We start from the raw sequence: 17,285 nt of genomic DNA, 5'->3' as shown, positions 1-17,285 counted from the left end.
CATTATCCCACCACTGCCACCAGAGGCTCAGGTGAGAACAAGTCGGTAGAGAAAGCTGGACAGAACAGTCAACAAGGAAAGGTATTCTGTAAATCTGTACAAAATGAAGCATTTTTCATTATTTTGGTTGAAAAAGACCTATCTAAATGGCTCTAAGGATGGGTTAGTGATGAAAGATATATCCATAGAAAGATATTACACATGGCTTGTTAATAAGGGAAAGATGTGTAAATAAACATACGTCCAGTTCATAACCTTGTTACACACGCTGTAGGATGTTTATCCAGATTTACTGGATATTAACTGGTAATTACATGTGTGGAAGTTGTTAGTTATCCCTTCAGAAATAATGTTTGGATGGCTGTGGATTTATCTGATGTTTTCAAAGACATTTTTTTACTTACGGACTATTGGCCCAACTTAAATAGGGATTTTTTTTGATAGAAACGATCATTTTGGTAATGTATTCCTGTTTATTTTTACATTTGGCTGGTGGCAGTAATTTAATTTCCCTCTCACTTTTACTGAAAAGTGTCTTTGACAGCCTCCTGAATGGCTTTTATCAAGAAAGAATTTCTGTTTATATGTACATAGTAGTAGTTTGAATATGTGTTGATGTGTAGTCTTTAAGCAGTACGTGACTGTATGCATGAATGTGCGGTGGTGTGAGCAGAATCCTATATTGCGTTAGTTGTGATTGTGTTAAATGTGCTGGTACGAATTTTCTTCCTGTGTTTTTGAATTGCGGCTTTTGCTTTTTTTTTCAAAGAATTAAAATATTTAAAGTATGTTTTAAATTATAAAAGTTGTATAATGTTTATTTGTTGTTAATTTTGTTAATTTAATGTCAGTGTCAGTTTTCTTACATAATGTTGTCAAATGATACCATTTGCTTTGAAAGCTTTTTAGCACAATATTGCCAAGTTTTTGTTGCTTTGGTTTATTTTTGTTGCCAATGCTATATAGAATTATTTCACATATGTGCTTACTCATCTAATTTTTAAGTCCTACATCTATGTACAGCATTATAAATTGAGTTTTAGCTATGTTCTAAAGATTCATCACTGTTTTCATTTGATTGCTTGCTGACTATTTACATTGTTTTTCTGAAGAAATATATGAATTGTTTGCTTATTTATATGTATACATTTTTTTTGAAGCAGCCCTAGAAAAAAAATAGAATTTATTTTTTCTGATTTTGTGTAAACACTCCTTAGTTTTCAACCTGTCACTGCCATTTCACAGACATTTAAGGTCATATTCGGAACAGACGCTCTGTTAGCTAAATGATCTGTGGCCTAAATATGGCCGACCCCTCTTAAAAGGATGCCACTTAATCTCCTGATGGTCTCCCTGCCTCAAAACATGCCATTAAATGGATTAAATCTTGGATCTGAGGTTTAATTGCTAGATCCCTGTAGGGGGAGCGTGTGGAGGTGAGGAAACCATCAGCAAATTAGTCGGCATTGGTTTTAGGTGGGTCAGCCATATTTGATCAGCAGATCTGTTAGTCCTCGGATCAACTTGTTCTGAATGTGCTCTAAGAATTTCCCAGCATGCTTTATTAGCTATAAACACATTCACATAGTGGATCAGTTAGTGGATCAGTCTCATTTGATTAGATAAAGATGTAATGATGAATTAGGAATATCTCAGTCAAATGTATGCTTAGGGTAACTCAAGAATAGGCTTTACTTTTTGCCAAAAAATGGCTGCATAACTTCCACCCTCAGAAAACTTTGAGCTATCAATGAAACATTTTGCCAAAAACCAGTAAAGAACTTTGTAATAACATTACATTTATTTAAAGTCTAAAATTCATCAAAGATGCTCAGTGAACTGTGCATGTTAATGATAAAACCATCCAAGGTCTTTGAGGTTTGACATTTTTCTCAGTCAGATCAAACTTTGAAGTATTGGGCTAAAATTTGATTTGCTTTTGAACCCAGGACACTTGTTTATGGTGCCATCTGCTGTAATGCCCATGTTTTATTATATTATGGCAAAGAACAAAATCATCAAGACTCAAGTCAACATTTTAGCTTCATTGTCTTTCTTACGGAAAACTTTTTTTACAGACAAAAAAAAAAAAAAAAAAAGAAAAAGAAAAGAAAAGAAAAAAAGGTGCTGTAGACAGAAAAAAAAGAAGAAAGAGAATACAAACTCACATGTGGCCTGACACATTTAACTACCAATTCCCAAACTAACATTGACACTTACACCATTTCAGAGCTTTGGTTTCTGTTTTCTGTTTTACTTGGAAAAAAATGTTTGTGGTGTTAGATTCACAAGTGATGTAAGGTCATTTGCAGGGTTACAGACCTGAAACATGACAGTGTATTTTTTTAGTCATTTTATCAGGGGTAATCAGTTGCTGTTATTACTGAGATTTAAAATGTGGAATGCAATTCTTGTTTTCTTTTTTAAAGTGACCTGGAAAAGCCTGTGTTTTTTATAACCTGCAATTTGCTGACAAAATTATTGTGTAAAATTACTGTGTATTTAAAAATTGAAATTGAGAAACCCCTATTTAAAAAAAATGTGCGTGTAAAACACACATTTTCAAAAGTGAAGAAATTTTCTGCCAAATGAATACAAATATTTCATGCTAAAAACTTGAGTTGAATAAGAAATCTTGTCACAAAATTTAAAAAAAATTTTTTCCAGAATTTTATTATGTACATTCATTGTAAATATAGGGAACTAATATATTGCACATTGAAATTGACCTTCACCTAGAAGACATAGATATCCCAAACACACATTAGACATTGGTTCTTGAGTAGCACACCCACTACAGATCACATAGTATAGGAATATATGTATGTCACCAATTGCCATCAGCTGTTGTAATCTGACTACCTATTTGTTCTTTCAATGACTGGTCTCTCTCTCTCCCTTTGACTGGGTTCCCACAGATTTAGATCGATCTATCTGGATCGACCTAACTCCCTAAGGGTTCACGCTAAATTGCTGTCAGCTTCCAGGCGCTGAGCACACATATAAGTTAATTACCCCCGTACAGCTTTTAGTAGGCGGGGCAGACATTTAAGCCGGTTAAGCTGACAGCAATCTAGTGAGACTCCCCAGGGGGACAGATCGATCTAAATATCTGTGGGAATGGTCTCTTTCAGTGCCATTATTTTAGGTGCAATCCCAACCTTGCTTTATTTTTAAAGGCTTTGTACATAGGAAAATCCTATTTTAGATTGAGACATTTTTGTTTTTGCACAGACCAGCATAGCTCATGCTTTATTCATTTACCCCTAGAGCAGAGAATATTAAATGTTTTACATTCATACTGAACCTTATACTTTCATACATTCTAGCTACAACGCCCTCTAGTGGTGGGAGACAAGGTATAAGTTAGATTTAGTGATTAACAGTTATTTAAAAAAATTCTAACTACCGTAATGTTAATTTAAATAAATGTGAAGTAGGCAACTAATTTCTTCAACTTGTAACATTTTAGTTTTCAGTACTTCAAGACAATTAATTCGCCATGGGTATTCATTGGTAGTAATTGTAATTTAGTTCAAATGGTAGAGTTAATGAGTTAAGTTTTATTAACTTTTAGTCTGTTTTAAATTCACTTAGATAATCACTGATGGAAAGATTAATTTGGGTTTGTTGATTGTTCTTTAACACTAAATCTTAATGGTAAAATTTATGTATGTGACCCCATGGTAACCAATTAACCTAACTGTGATTGTCCAAAAATGGTTTTATATGTACCTTTTGTTCATGCCAAAAGCTTGTTAAAGGTTTCAGCTTTATATCATAACTTGACTGCGGAAACTAGCAAATGTTTTATTGTCACTGGTTTACTGAAATTTATTATATAAGAGCTGGGATTCTAATACTTGGTAAAAATAGAAATTTGAGAAAGATGATTTAGCAGCTGTGATTAGCATTTGAAAAAAATGGAGTTTTTTGTTCTTTGCAATGAATATTCTTATTGTCAGCTCTTTTTTTTTTTTTTTTTTAAGAAAAAATTGTTAAAATGAAAGAGCCAACAGTATCAAGTAGACATGTTCAGGTTTGCATGAAATTAACTTTTGTTTTTAGAAAATCCTATTAAACAACTGAGAACACGACAAGTATTGTTAACAGTTTTTGCATGATTGTGGATGGAAGACAATCTGTGTACATTAAAATACATTAAAATCACATAGTGTTCTAAGTTCACTGAGACATTGAAGAACCACCCTGGCATGCTAACAATCAACTTGTTATTTTTAAGGGGTGGTAAAATAATTATGAATGTATATTTAACCTTTTTCTTGATGGGGTATTGAACATGTTACTAAAGATGGAAACACTGTAATATGGTCTATGATGACAATTATGAAAAAAGAAAATGATTATTTCTTGAAGATTGATATATGTTTCCGAAAGCAGTTTGCTAGTGCAGATTTCCTGGTTAGTTTGAAAGTTAGTCAATACACTTCTAATGATGGAGATATGTTTATTTAATGGCTTTTTTATAAATGTAAAAGAGCCTTTTTTGTCACTTACTAGTACATTTTTGATTCTACTTTGTGAAGACTAGTAAATGAATATAGAAAAAAGCCATCTTGTCATGAAATAAGTGTCCATGTAAACAAAACAAAACAAAAAAAAATCAGCTTCAAAACATTGCCACTTTATCCCCCTTGCCCTCTAAGGCAGCATTCAGAGCAGTGGACTAACTAGTCCAAGGGTCAAATATGGCCAACCCACTTGAAAACTTCCCCTTGGAGAACCTGTTCAGAGTCTACTAGAAGACTAGATGGTAAGCCTTTTAATGGGTCACCATATTTGACCTGCAGACTAGTTAGTCCACTGTTCTGAATGCGATTTAAGATCTTCACTCATCTCTCACTTTTCTTCCAACAATTAAATATTTCAGAATATTTTCGTGTCACAATCAACATCACGTCCATGGACTATCACCCAGCATTGTCAGACAGGTATAGCCCAGAATTCCAAGAGCTTTCCACACAGTTGGCCGCGGCACTGACGAGACTCTTTGCTGACATAGACGGAACTCAACAAATAAATATTTTACAGTTTAGGTAAGTGGCATGTTCCCTGGGTTGGACAACAGCCATATATCAGCCACAAAACATCTACACATTATTCCCCTTGTAGGTTAGTGTGACTGTTTGTCAATAGGTGGCACTACAGTTTGTGGTGGACTCAATTGTAGATGGCACTGTTAACATGTGGGGTAGACACTGGATTGGAGAGTTTACAGGAGAAAAGTATATTTATCGGCAGCAGATCTCTCAGGGGCAGACCAGGGACATTTTGTGAGTCCTTCAAATTATCTAAATTGCATTCAGCTTTAGTTGGTTAAATGTCACACTCCCTTGTATATTAAAGTACTTGGGTAAAGTCGGGGAAAACTTTATGTTCGATGATGCTGCTCATGTTTCTTTGTGAATGAGTGTGCCAGACAATTAGCTGATTGCAATCACTGCATCTTAGCAAGAATCCCTGCTGAGATAGATCGTTCCTGCTAGTACAAAATAAGGTAATGGGAACACAGTCTGAGATAAAAAAATAAATTATGAAACACGGGTTGGCATAATGGGTCATTTTAACATACAAGGGTATTTTCTTAAAATAAAAGGAAAAAAGAGAAAAGGTAAATATTAAAATATTTTAATACATTTCATCTCAATTCTATCTCAATGTTTTCTTTTCATTTCTTTTATGGACAAACACTTTGCAGCTTGACTTATGGTCATATAACCCAGCACCTGTGTCGTTGCCATTGCTATGCACTTTTCTCATTAGTTCTGTATTTATCTTATATTGACCAGAAAAACAGGTGTAGTTTAATCGATTACAAATTTTCTACATTGTACATGGTATACTTTCATATAATCAATGCTATATCATACAGATGCATTAAAAAAAATAATTGAAAGGGAGAACCACAATAAATGTAAATTAATTATTTATTTATTTATTTATTTAACTTTTCAAGGAGAGGCTCCCTCATGGTGACATTTGACTTGGGCACTCAGGGCTACTACGACAAACTTAATCTCTATAATGTCATCAATAATGCAGTGAATAGTGGGTACATTGGAGCATACAGGGTCAGCCCATTGGGGTTCAGCTTCAGAGCACTGGGAGGTAAGTGTAACTGTTTGTCAATAGGTGGCACTGCAGGTTGTGGTGGACTCAACTGTAGATGGCACTGTTAGTGCAGTTGTAGTAATTGTATAAAATGGATGAGGATTTTGTTTTGGATTTAGAAAATTGTTAATGACTGAGACTGAAGTATGCCTCACAGTGGATTGTAAATGTAGTTGTTTTTTATCACAAGCACTGAGTTATTTTGTAGTTTTATAGATTGAAAGTTACACTTTACATATACAGTAAATACTTGATTGTACAAGTATGATAAGAACACTCATCTATTTCACCACAAATTAGTTGAAATAAGTTTGAAACAATGCAAACAATTAAAAAAGTGTGCATTTTTGAATTCATTTCACTGTTAACTTTGTAGAGTGATATGATTAAAACATTGGAATTGCTATTATGCCATATTTTATATTTTAAACACTGCATATTGGTATTGAAACATGGTTTTTAATGGCCAACTTGCTAAATTTTGTGCTTTGTGTGTTATAGACACATTTTTATATGTTAATTTGCTTTTGTGCAGCATGAAGTGCATGGTTGCTTTTAGACAACTGCCAGTGAAGGTTGACTATTTGATTTCAATATTAATCTAAGAATATTGCTAGATTTCAAAATTTGCTTGGTGAATGCTTTTTGTCTTAAAATAACTATAGCTTTGTCTTGTTTATCATGCATGCCAAATATTTTGCAAATGTTTTTATTGCTTGTTTTAAAAGCTTGAAATATTTTGGTATGAAGAGCTAACTGAGGAATGTTACTGGTGTAGAGATTCGAATGAAGAGAGATTTTGCCAAATGTTACGTATGTAATCTATGCCGGGGCAGTTTTGTGGTAGAATAGAATATTAGAGCAACTAAAATGATTTAAATTTAGTTCTACAAGAAAGAAACCCAGATGTAGACATAACATGCTTTGGTTTAAAGGAGACCAATTTGCATAATTTTATCAGTTCAGATTTTTAGATAGAATTGAAAAAAATAGATCACTATGAAAATACTACCATTTTTTTATCGCGTTCTCTTACTTTTTGGCATTTGTTATACTTTGACAGTGATGTTGAAAGATTACGTAGACTAGCCTATAGGGTCATTGGTAGAGTTTTTTGTGCACTATGTTTCTAGATAAATAGCAGAAAACAATTCTAGATGTTAGAAAAATAAATAAAATCAAGGCCCTGTCAGCGTAAAATGGAAGCATGCAGTCTGGTGCATTAAGAAAAAGGCTAGATGATGCATTCCTAGGTACTTGAATAGTTACTGCAGTAGGTGTATTGTTTGGAGAAACTGACACAATTTTAACAAGACCAATAATTTGACCAATTCTTTCAGGCGGATTTACCTAATGTTCTCTTTTAAATTGCTTTTCAGTCAAGTCCATTATTGTGATTTTAATCATGCTTTTGTTAAGTTGTTGTTAACTGAAATACTTGTTTTGGGTCTGTTACATATTGATGAGGTACAGATTGTTAACGAATTTTCGAAACATTTTGCAATTTTTGTTTCAGTGATGATGGACATTATATATATTTATCAGTGACTGAAAAAAAAAAAACTGACAATAATTTTTATATTTAATTTCATCATGGAAATATTAAAATAATTTTTAACACAAATTAACGGCCTGGCTCTCAAGGTATTAGCTGATTAAGTCGTATACAGAATAGGATAACAATTTCATACACTGAAGGGCTTAAACCATTATAGGGATAGGGAGGAAGTATCAAGGTGGAAACTGCCCATACCTTACTTGAAGGGTGCCAGTTTTGTGGAATTTGGTTTGTGTTTGAGTGAATTTGGTATTCATGTGACTAGTTTGAATCAAACGGACATGATTTATGTGTAAGTTTGAATATAGATTTATATTGGAGATACTGTGAAATGGTATGAATGATTGTGTATGATCGAGTGCTTTATCAAGTATCTGATATAGCTATTATTATGGCTAATGATATCCATTTCCTTGTGAAGTATGAAAAAAAATCCATCTGTGACTGTTTCGAAGATTAACATCATGGCATGAATTATTATATATATATATTTCTTTATTTTGGTGTGATCTGTGATGTCTTTTTACTCTGAAAGTCGTCCATATGAATTTGCTTTACTTTGCCTACGAGTACTTTTTTTACAGCAGGTTGTGCTCTTAATAAGCTAAAATAAAAACTCCCTGCCATATAGCTTTGCTACAGTTCCTGAAAAATTTTGAAGTGATGTATTTTATGCTAAGACAACAAGCTAACAAAATGTGTGTTTGTATCGTCAAGTTATTCTACCTGCTTAACCATCTATGCATGACAATGGCAAGACACTAACAAAGCAATGCTTTTTTGCCAAGCAGCTCATTAATGACAACTTTCCCCAAAGTCCATATGGAGGAATTGCGATTTTGCATGTTCATTGTAGGTGGTGTTAGTAGGCCGTGCCCGCCTTTTACGGGCCGCCCTGTTGGTGATCTTCCGCGCCTTGGAAACAATTGGGCAAATCTGATGGTAAATAATGCTTTTGCCTGCGATGGTTACGTCACTGAATGGACTGTATACAGGGGGACAAGTGTTGGAACAGCTTATCTTGGCATATGGCGCCAGCTAGGGGACAAAGACATGGTTCTCCTCCAAAAGGTGGCAATACCTCCAGCTCCTATAGGTAACCAGAAAATTAAACTAAACCGTGCATGGGAGGTCAAAAAAGGCGATTTCCTTGGAATACATTATCCACGATCAACACCAGGGGGCGTTGTTGCCAGTGCCACTCAGGCTGATGGTGTTTCAGATATCGAGCTATATAGGAATTATAATGTGGAGATTTTTGATGATGATATCACGGAGAATATTCCTCTGAATCTGGGTCTGTACGCGGGAGGATACGACAGGAGGACGTATGCACTTCAGGGAGCCATGGAGTACGAGGTCACCAACCTGGTTGACCCAATTCCTGTAGCCGGTAAGATGACCACTACTATTTGTATATGACAGAGAGGTACAAAAAAGTGTGTGTGTGTGTGTGTGTGTGTGTGCGCATGTGTGTAGGAAGAGAGAGAGAGAGAGAGAGAGAGAGAGAGAGAGAGAGAGAGATATTAGCCTCTTCTTTCTATATTGAAAGGTGGGGGCTATATTGTTCAATTATTTAAACTTTCGAACTGAACAGCTGCAGAAATTATTTCTCTTATTGTGCATGAATGTTTTGTTTTTCATATCATTAGTATAAAAATAGTAAAAATAAAATTTCAGCATGATTTATCAAAGACTATGATTATTATAACAATGTGTGAGGTGTGAAAAGTGGATATTCTTTAACAATGGTTGTTTAAAAATGTGTTTGGTGAGATTCTTGATTGTGTTGAGTTGTACACTCAAATTATGAAAAACAAAAGAAAGAGGAAGTTAAAGAGATCATTCAGAATATTTCATAAATGTCAATAGAACAGAATGTGTGATAACTTAAGAGAGTTATGATAACCTCTTGAGGGTGTTGTTAGGAAAATAGTTTGTGCCTGTTTTTTTTTTTTTTAAGCTCCACTGAATATTTTGCCATAAAGGTTAATTACGTCTGAATGAGTCATAACTTTCTGTTGGCCTCGTTGAAGGTCAGTGCCTAACCCCTGAATGGTGATTAAAAAATTGAAAAATTGCTTGCAATGGAGTTTAATTTCCATGGTTAAAAGATTTATGGGTTTGAAATAAAATATATGTTTTGCAATGGTGGAAAGTGCACCACCGGATAATTGGTTGTGTTCTGCACTTTGTTGAGTGTAACATTAGATTTGAATGAAGGAATAAATGAGTTATTGTTGAGTTATTGAAATTGGAGAGAGAGAGAGAGAGAGAGAGAGAGAGAGGTGTTAAAGAGCATTCAGATATTCATTGATAAAATGGGGGATACAACATTTGTGCTAGACTGTTTAATGGAACATTCTCTATCTGTACCTTGAAATAATCATTTCATTTCAGTTGAATGCATTTCGGCAGGTGTGGTGTTCAGTTAATTAATATAATTTTCAAATCAAGTTGTATAATATACATGAGCACATGGCAGCTGCTTACTCAATCAGTGTGTCTAGCTTTCTGTTCCAAAAACTGTTTAAATTACAAAATTTATAAAGGGTAACATTTGTGTATTTAAACATTTGAAAAAAATATTTATCCATGGTCATATGTATTTTTCGGTTTTGCGAAAATCTGTAGAAAATAACATCAAAAAGGTTGGTTGATTTTTGGAACAGACGTCTGCACTTGCTCACTAGGCCATGTCTGCTGTTTTAAATTGAGAGTCTTTTGTCCAAATACTTGTCTGCCACAACTAACTTTTTAAGACCTCGCCCTTGAGATGTATATGTATAATTACATTTACAATTCCTGAGCGAGGGCCGTGTTAAAATGCTACGAGTCCAACAGGCAGGTATTGCCTCTTTTTTGCAGGAATTGGTGTTAAACCATAGCATGTAAAACACATCTAATCACTTCCAGCACCGGCTGATCAATGAGTCTACAGTTCCCTTTGGAAGCATTGTTGTCAGACAGAGGAAACCATGCTGAAAAAACATACTGGGGCTTGTAAGGGAGCTCTGTGGCAGGGTTGAAGGCAAGGGTGTGTGGTGGCGGGCATATGGCTGTTCATTGTTTGTATGTTTTTTTGGTATTGGTTCAAAGAGGAGAGAAGGAGAGAGTGATTAAAGGAGGAAAAGAATGAAAGAGGAGAAGCAAAGGCACTTAATGGTTTGTGTCTGTCTGTCTGTGAATGTGTATGAGAGAGAGAGAGAGAAAGAGAGAGAGAGAGAGAGAGAGAGAAAGTGGGTGTGAGAGAGAGGCTCAGTTTGGTAAAGAGCATGTTGACAGGAACAAACTTCATTATTATAATGTTTCGTTGAGCCAACAATCATATTTTGGCAGACAGCGAAAAAGAGAAAGGAGTAAATGGGAACAGTCTGCTTGCCATTAAGATAAATCAGTCACAACAGAAAAAGTGACAAAGAAAATGTTGAGAAAGGTTTCGCCAGAAGCAAGCCCACCCTCATAACGTCTCATCATCCAATAAAATCTGTGGATGTGCCTCATGGTTATAAACCAACTCAATCAGGGCCATTGTTTAAACTGTGAGCAGCCAGCCAGCCATCGTTTTAGTCATCTTTATTGGAGTTATGTGTTGATGAAGTGATATTTGGGCCCACAAACACAATTCTGACACCAGGCGCTATGCATCATGCAAATTGATAGGTGGTTTATATAAAAAGCTGAAAATTCAGGATGTTTTCTTCACAATTTGCAGCAAGAGCTTCATAAAGTTCATGTTAAAAAAATGAAGGGGTATTTGATATATATTTTTTATGGAGAACAATTATACAGGTTTAGGGATCTGCATAGAAAAGGAGCAAAATTATAAATGTGTTTCAAATTGTTTTTTTTTTTTTTTCTATACGGAAACATTTGTCAGAACTTCTGAGACCTGGTGGCCATTGCAGAACCTGTTATTGGAGGCAACCAGTGTAGGCAGAGCACTGCGGAGTTGGAAGGGAAGGCAAAGACGAGAGAGCAGAGGAAGAGTGGTAACCTTCAAGCTTGTTCTTGACGTTGTCACTGGCCTTTTAAACCTAGCAGTTTTGGGAAAAAATTAGTGGGAAAATCTTTTGACAATTGGGATAGAAACTATAGTGAAAGATTCATGGAAATCGAGGAGAATGTTGATTAGGAGCGATTGAAGAAATGAGCAAATATTCACAAGGATAAGCAGTAATAGAGCAAATCAACAAGGATGCATAATCAGTATAGAGGATTATTATGTAATAATCTGTATCTTTCTGAAGTGGCAACAATTGTGATTGCCTCCAGTTTGAATTTTTATAGAAAGCTAGGGAACAATTGTGGAAATATGCTTCTTTTTGAATGAGGAGATAAGCATTTATATGAAGTCCGAATTGAATTCAAGTTTAAGTTGGTGTTATTTTCCTTTGAGAATGATATATGTGGAGCATTGGAAATTTTGTTTCAAAGAATGTCTGGAAGTTTTAGGTTTTATTTTGAATCTAACAGATAAAACTATTTGAAGCGTTAGTATTTGTGGGAATGAAATATTTCATTGAATTAAAATTGGTTTATTTAATTTATATATTTCAAACAAAAAAGTTGTAGGTAATCTTCCCTGGTGAAAAACAACTGGAAAGGAGACAATTTGGTTTGATAACTGTTCATGGTAATTGACAGGTTAGATGGTGATAGATCTTGGAAAACTACTGGTCCATGTCGAAATCATCTTGAAAGTAAAATGTATACAATGTGGAAAACAGTTAAAAACAACTGCTTAAATTTGCTATATTCATATCAGTTAAATTACGTAAAAAAGTCCAATTTTTTCACAAGCCCATTAAGAAATCTAAATGTCTGTTCTGTAAACTAAATTAGTGTTGATTTGAGCATCTATTAAATCATTGAGGAAACAATTAGCAAAAATAATCTGAAAGCATATTTAAAATAAGTATGGAACAAAATCTGCTTGTATCTATGTTGGATTGAATGGAGCATTTATTTAATCTATTTAGGTAAAGCACCTAGGAAAGTGACCTCTGATTTAGCAGCTAATTTAACCAGTAAAGTCCAGAAATAGTTTCTAAATGGACAGGTGAGGGCCATGGGTCAGGCAGGTGATTTACTGGGCTTTATTATAACCAGGAGCAACTGGTCTGGTACACTGAAGGCCAGTTCAGACAGGATCAGGTTGGAACGGTTTCAATTCTAAAACTTGTCACTAAATAAAAATCAGCAGTATGGTGTAGCCTCCTAAAATGCCCATGCTTGGAAGATAAAGCACAGAAATAAAATAATGTTGAAATATATGAGAACATTGTAAGTATTTATAATATGAAATATTTTATTTTAGTATTGAATAGATTTTAAAAGTGAGCATTGTTTCTCAGACAAATTTATCAAAAATGCCGAAATTTGATCAACTTAAGCATATTAGAGCCTCGGATGGTTTTAAGTTGGACCACGTGTGAACAGGTTGCAGTTTAAGTACAGAGTGCAGACAGGACTCCATATTGTTACTGTTCTGTTAGTTTCTCCTGCCTCAGTCTGCTACAGGTGAGTCTGGTTTATAGCCAGTGCCAAGTGAGGCTCTCCACCGGAGGGTTTCACAGCAGCAGACCAAGGGATATTCACTTTGAAAAATTATTTTAACCAGTTCTGGTTCAGCTTAGATGACATCAGAATTGTTAAGGTGTTGCCATGGTAACAGTAACAGTGCTCTGCCTCCTTACATAGCTGTAGGGTGACTTCTATGATAATACTCAAAATTTGAAAAAATGTTTTGAATTTAAAAAATGATATTATCAGCAAGAAAATGGCACCTGGAAACAATGGGAATTGCTACTTGAAGAATCCAGATTTCCTAGAAATGAAGTGTAAAACTGTTGGCAAAGGTGAACCATAATTTAAGCTGGCATCTCTTTGGTGCAAATGGCACCAGTTCAACCCACTGTCAAAACTGGTTGTTAGAGATGTGGAATTTTATGTTAATTCCATTTAAGCTATTTAATTCTATATGTTTTTGTTAATTGGAAGCAATATTTTTGGCTAAGTGATATAGGCTGTCAGGTAATTTGTGATCTGGGTTGAAAAGGTTCTTAAATTTGGCAAAATACATAAGAGCATTATTGTAATACAAGTATGTCGTCTTCATGCCTGAGAATGCTTCCAGCCATCCCATGGCTTTTAGAGACTAAAATTTCTCAGTAATCTTATAAGTTCTGAGGTTGTCTGATTTCTAGTCCAATCTTGTCCTGGGCTGAAAAAGTGCTTTAAGATTTCTGGAGTGTGAATAGCATTTTTAGGAACATTATTTGGAGGCTTGTTTCATCAAAGTCGTCATTAGCAAATTACTTGGCAATGTAGGAATCCACTGTGCTCAATCCGTGTTTTTACTGTCCAGGTAAATTTAGAGAAGGACAACATCTTTAAGGACAGAACCAGTAGCTACTGATGGCAGTGTGAAGTGAGGCCCTGGATTTTTTTCGCCTCGGGAGCCTCGTAGTACAGATGTGCAGCAATAGTGGACTGGACTGCCTTCTGAAGTAGTGGACTACCTCCGAACCACTTAGGTGTGGAAGTAATAAGATATACACTCTACCTCAAATGCTACTTGAACCAGGGAAGTTGAGATAGAGACCTACTTTGGGAAACTGTTTCAAGGCCCTATTTTCAAAACTTTTTGCTGATGGGCTTGGAGATGCACCATTGTTTATTGTTCTGGGATTAGCTGTGCAGAAAAAATGAAATTGTTTTTTGTTTTCAGTTTTTGATGATTTGTCAATGGGAGAAGATTATATAGTGGAAATATAAGTCTTTTGATTTACTTTCTGAAGAGGAACAGGTAGAGTTCGTGGGAGAAAGCTTAGTGGAACTTTCTTGTGCAAATTTTGTTTGAGTTTCTTGCAGACGACAGCGAAACAAACCAGCAGACGGCCATCTAGGCATCAAGATTTTTCTAGGAGTACCAGAAAACAACAAATACTGCTTTTTAGAAAGCAAGTACTGGAAATAAGATGAAATTATTACTATTCTTCTCGACTTTGTTCTCTTTAGCACCAATTCTTCCAACACAGTCACCACCAGACATCACATGTCATTCCACGGAATTCAGGTGCCGAAATAACGGCGCATGCATCACGTTAGGCCAAAGGTGCGATGGACATCGAGATTGCGCTGATAATTCAGATGAAGAAAATTGTGGTGAGTATTTTTTAAATATTTTGATTACTGTTACAGTACTCTTTATATTGCTTGTTGACACTAACATTTTAAAATTACCATTTACCGCTGAAACTTAATTTATACTTTAAAAATATGAAAATGGTGGGTTATTACATTGTTTCAGTTAATAGGTCACATATCTTTGATTTGTGTGAAATTTAAACAAATTATAAAATTTAAGTAACTTTAAGTGAATTAAGACAACAAAACAGCTGTGACCTTGCTAGCATATGATTTATTATTTTTGTGATAAATTACTAAATATATTCTCACTAAGTCTATGACAAATTAGCAAAAAACTTGAATATTATTTTCATTTTCTACTGTGTAAGTAAAGTGGATATTGGGCAAAATTTATGATTATATGCGAGTTGGAACCCATAAAAGTTCACAGCAGTGAAAATATTTAAGATCAGGATTTATATTCAGACTTTTGTACTACATAGTCACATCATCAGTTAAGCCTAGATTACATTTACACGGGCGCCATGCGATGAAATTGTCCATACAATTTTTTTTTTGAAATCGTAAGGAGCTACGGGCTTCGCCAAGTATGACTACATTACATGGCTTTAAATCCATTCAACTCCATGCGATTTCGCACAAGCATCGTCTACCTCCGCTCCAACGCCTACGAAAAGGGTATTACAGGCAGTATACGATATAGTATACGAGTATACGAGTACCGTACGGGCAATGCATTTCAAATGCAATCTAGGCTTTAAAGTAGCTAGGCCTCTGTTTTTCATCTATCACTGTGCACAGTGTTTTTGAAGATTTCATCTGCCATAAATATTATGTCTGGATTAAATGTTCTTGGAGACACTAATATATCTCTGGGTATAAAACACTTGAAAGCTATCACCTAGTGGTCTTGTGTCTCAAGGATTAAAATGATGTGTAGTAACTGTATTAAACATGGCAGTTATATTTTGAGGTATACTTACATTTTCAAAAGATTGTTATCATGGAATTATGGCTCAGTTAATATACATACAGTCTGTGATTATTTTGAGGAGCTAAATTATCTGCCCTGCATGACCAAAATTTGAAAATGGAAATTGTTATAGTATGGTCATTCAGTAACATCTGGATCTGATTCCATGATTCTTATATTGAGCCCCCCATGAGATATTTCAGGAACATGTTTCAGACCCCCTACCCTTTGACCTCTTTCTTGGGATATTCTCCTCTAGAATTCTTTGAGATAAAATCTACAGAAAAGCAAAACCATTTTGATTTAGATTAAAATAGGATGGTCTTCTTCCAAGGGCCTGCAAGTATTTAGCGTACTTTTCCCCCCTCTCACTTCTTGTGCTCTACAGCAGACATCTGCCAACTTTTCATATGAGGAAGTAGAAGCAATTTCAGTCCCCTTTCCCAAAATGTGAGCAATTAAAATAGCATACTAGTTCACAGGCATGTAGTTTGATGGTGTTTGCTATTAAAACACTGCAGATAGACTAGGTTCCCATACCTAGTTCGATCTAACAGGATCGATCCATCTCCAAGGGGTTTCTTGTTAAATTGCTTTCAGCTTAAATGGCTTAGATGTCTGGCACGCCTACTGAAGTTGCTAAACAATAATTACCACCTACCAGCTTCAGTAGGCATGGCAGACATTTAAGCCGCTTAAGTTGATTGCAATTTAACGAGAATCCCCTTGGAGATAGATTGATCCACAGTTAGTACGATATAGTCTGGGAATGGTTTCATAGCGGCTGAAGATGAGGGCTATTACATTTGAATTCGTAGTAGGGATTTTAAGAGATTTTTTTTTTTCAAAACGCATCATTTGGGAGATATGTAACTTCATTTGAAGTATTTTTGGTGGATGGACATTTTGTTACAAAGAAAAAGGATATAAGTGCAAAAAGAAAGATGAAAATGAGAAAAAAATATGTTAATATTTGGCAGCAAGTTTTGGGGCTCTCTTTTATGAATAACAAAAATGTTCAATAATGAAATGGAATCAAGATATTGTGCACAAGCATGCTAAAAATTAATCAGAGTGCAGTTTTTTCTAAGCAGGTAAGCTGAAACCCATCCTCATATTTAAAAATGGAATAAGCTGGCCTAATTTGATGTGTTTTTCTAGTAGATGGGTATATTTGCCCAGCTATGCCAGCAGTTGGGCCATGTTGTTTTTATTGGCGTTGGCTCAGTTTTTATTTCCGTCAGTAAGCTGCATTTTTCTCTCTCACCTGATGTGCTATCCTAGCACCTCTCTGATTAACTTTAACCCAGATTTATTCCCTCAACCAAATAAGTTTGGAAACATTTTTTTTAATCATTGTGAAATAACCATATAAGCTAAGGGAAATATTTTAACCAAATATTGAAGGAAAATACATCCACCATTTGTTATGTTTTTATATACACTGAATATTTTCCCACTACATAT

At 35.0% G+C, this 17,285-nt stretch overlaps 1 protein-coding gene across 18 annotated transcripts in view; it reads left to right on the top strand.

The window, feature by feature from the left end:
• The window catches only part of LOC106167553 (basement membrane-specific heparan sulfate proteoglycan core protein), a 123,032-nt gene that overhangs the window by 32,717 nt on the left and 73,030 nt on the right, over positions 1-17,285 (top strand). For 14 of the 18 annotated variants that reach the window (XM_086996182.1, XM_086996181.1, XM_086996180.1 and 11 more), the window contains exons 3-7: positions 3,330-3,359; positions 4,892-5,057; positions 5,978-6,129; positions 8,547-9,083; positions 14,714-14,860. In XM_086996182.1, the coding sequence (XP_086852308.1) occupies positions 3,330-3,359; positions 4,892-5,057; positions 5,978-6,129; positions 8,547-9,083; positions 14,714-14,860 (1,032 nt within the window). Of the gene's footprint in view, positions 1-5; positions 82-3,329; positions 3,360-4,891; positions 5,058-5,977; positions 6,130-8,546; positions 9,084-14,713; positions 14,861-17,285 lie in introns of those variants that run through there. The other 4 variants (XM_086996190.1, XM_086996191.1, XM_086996188.1 and 1 more) reach the window with 3 other exon arrangements.

This window comes from Lingula anatina, chromosome 9, assembly GCF_051362555.1.
Source record: "Lingula anatina isolate TDL-2025a chromosome 9, LinAna3.0, whole genome shotgun sequence".
NCBI lineage: Eukaryota > Metazoa > Brachiopoda > Lingulata > Lingulida > Lingulidae > Lingula > Lingula anatina.
The sequence above is the reverse complement of the archived record's forward strand: the minus strand, read 5'-3'. Positions and strand labels throughout refer to the sequence as shown.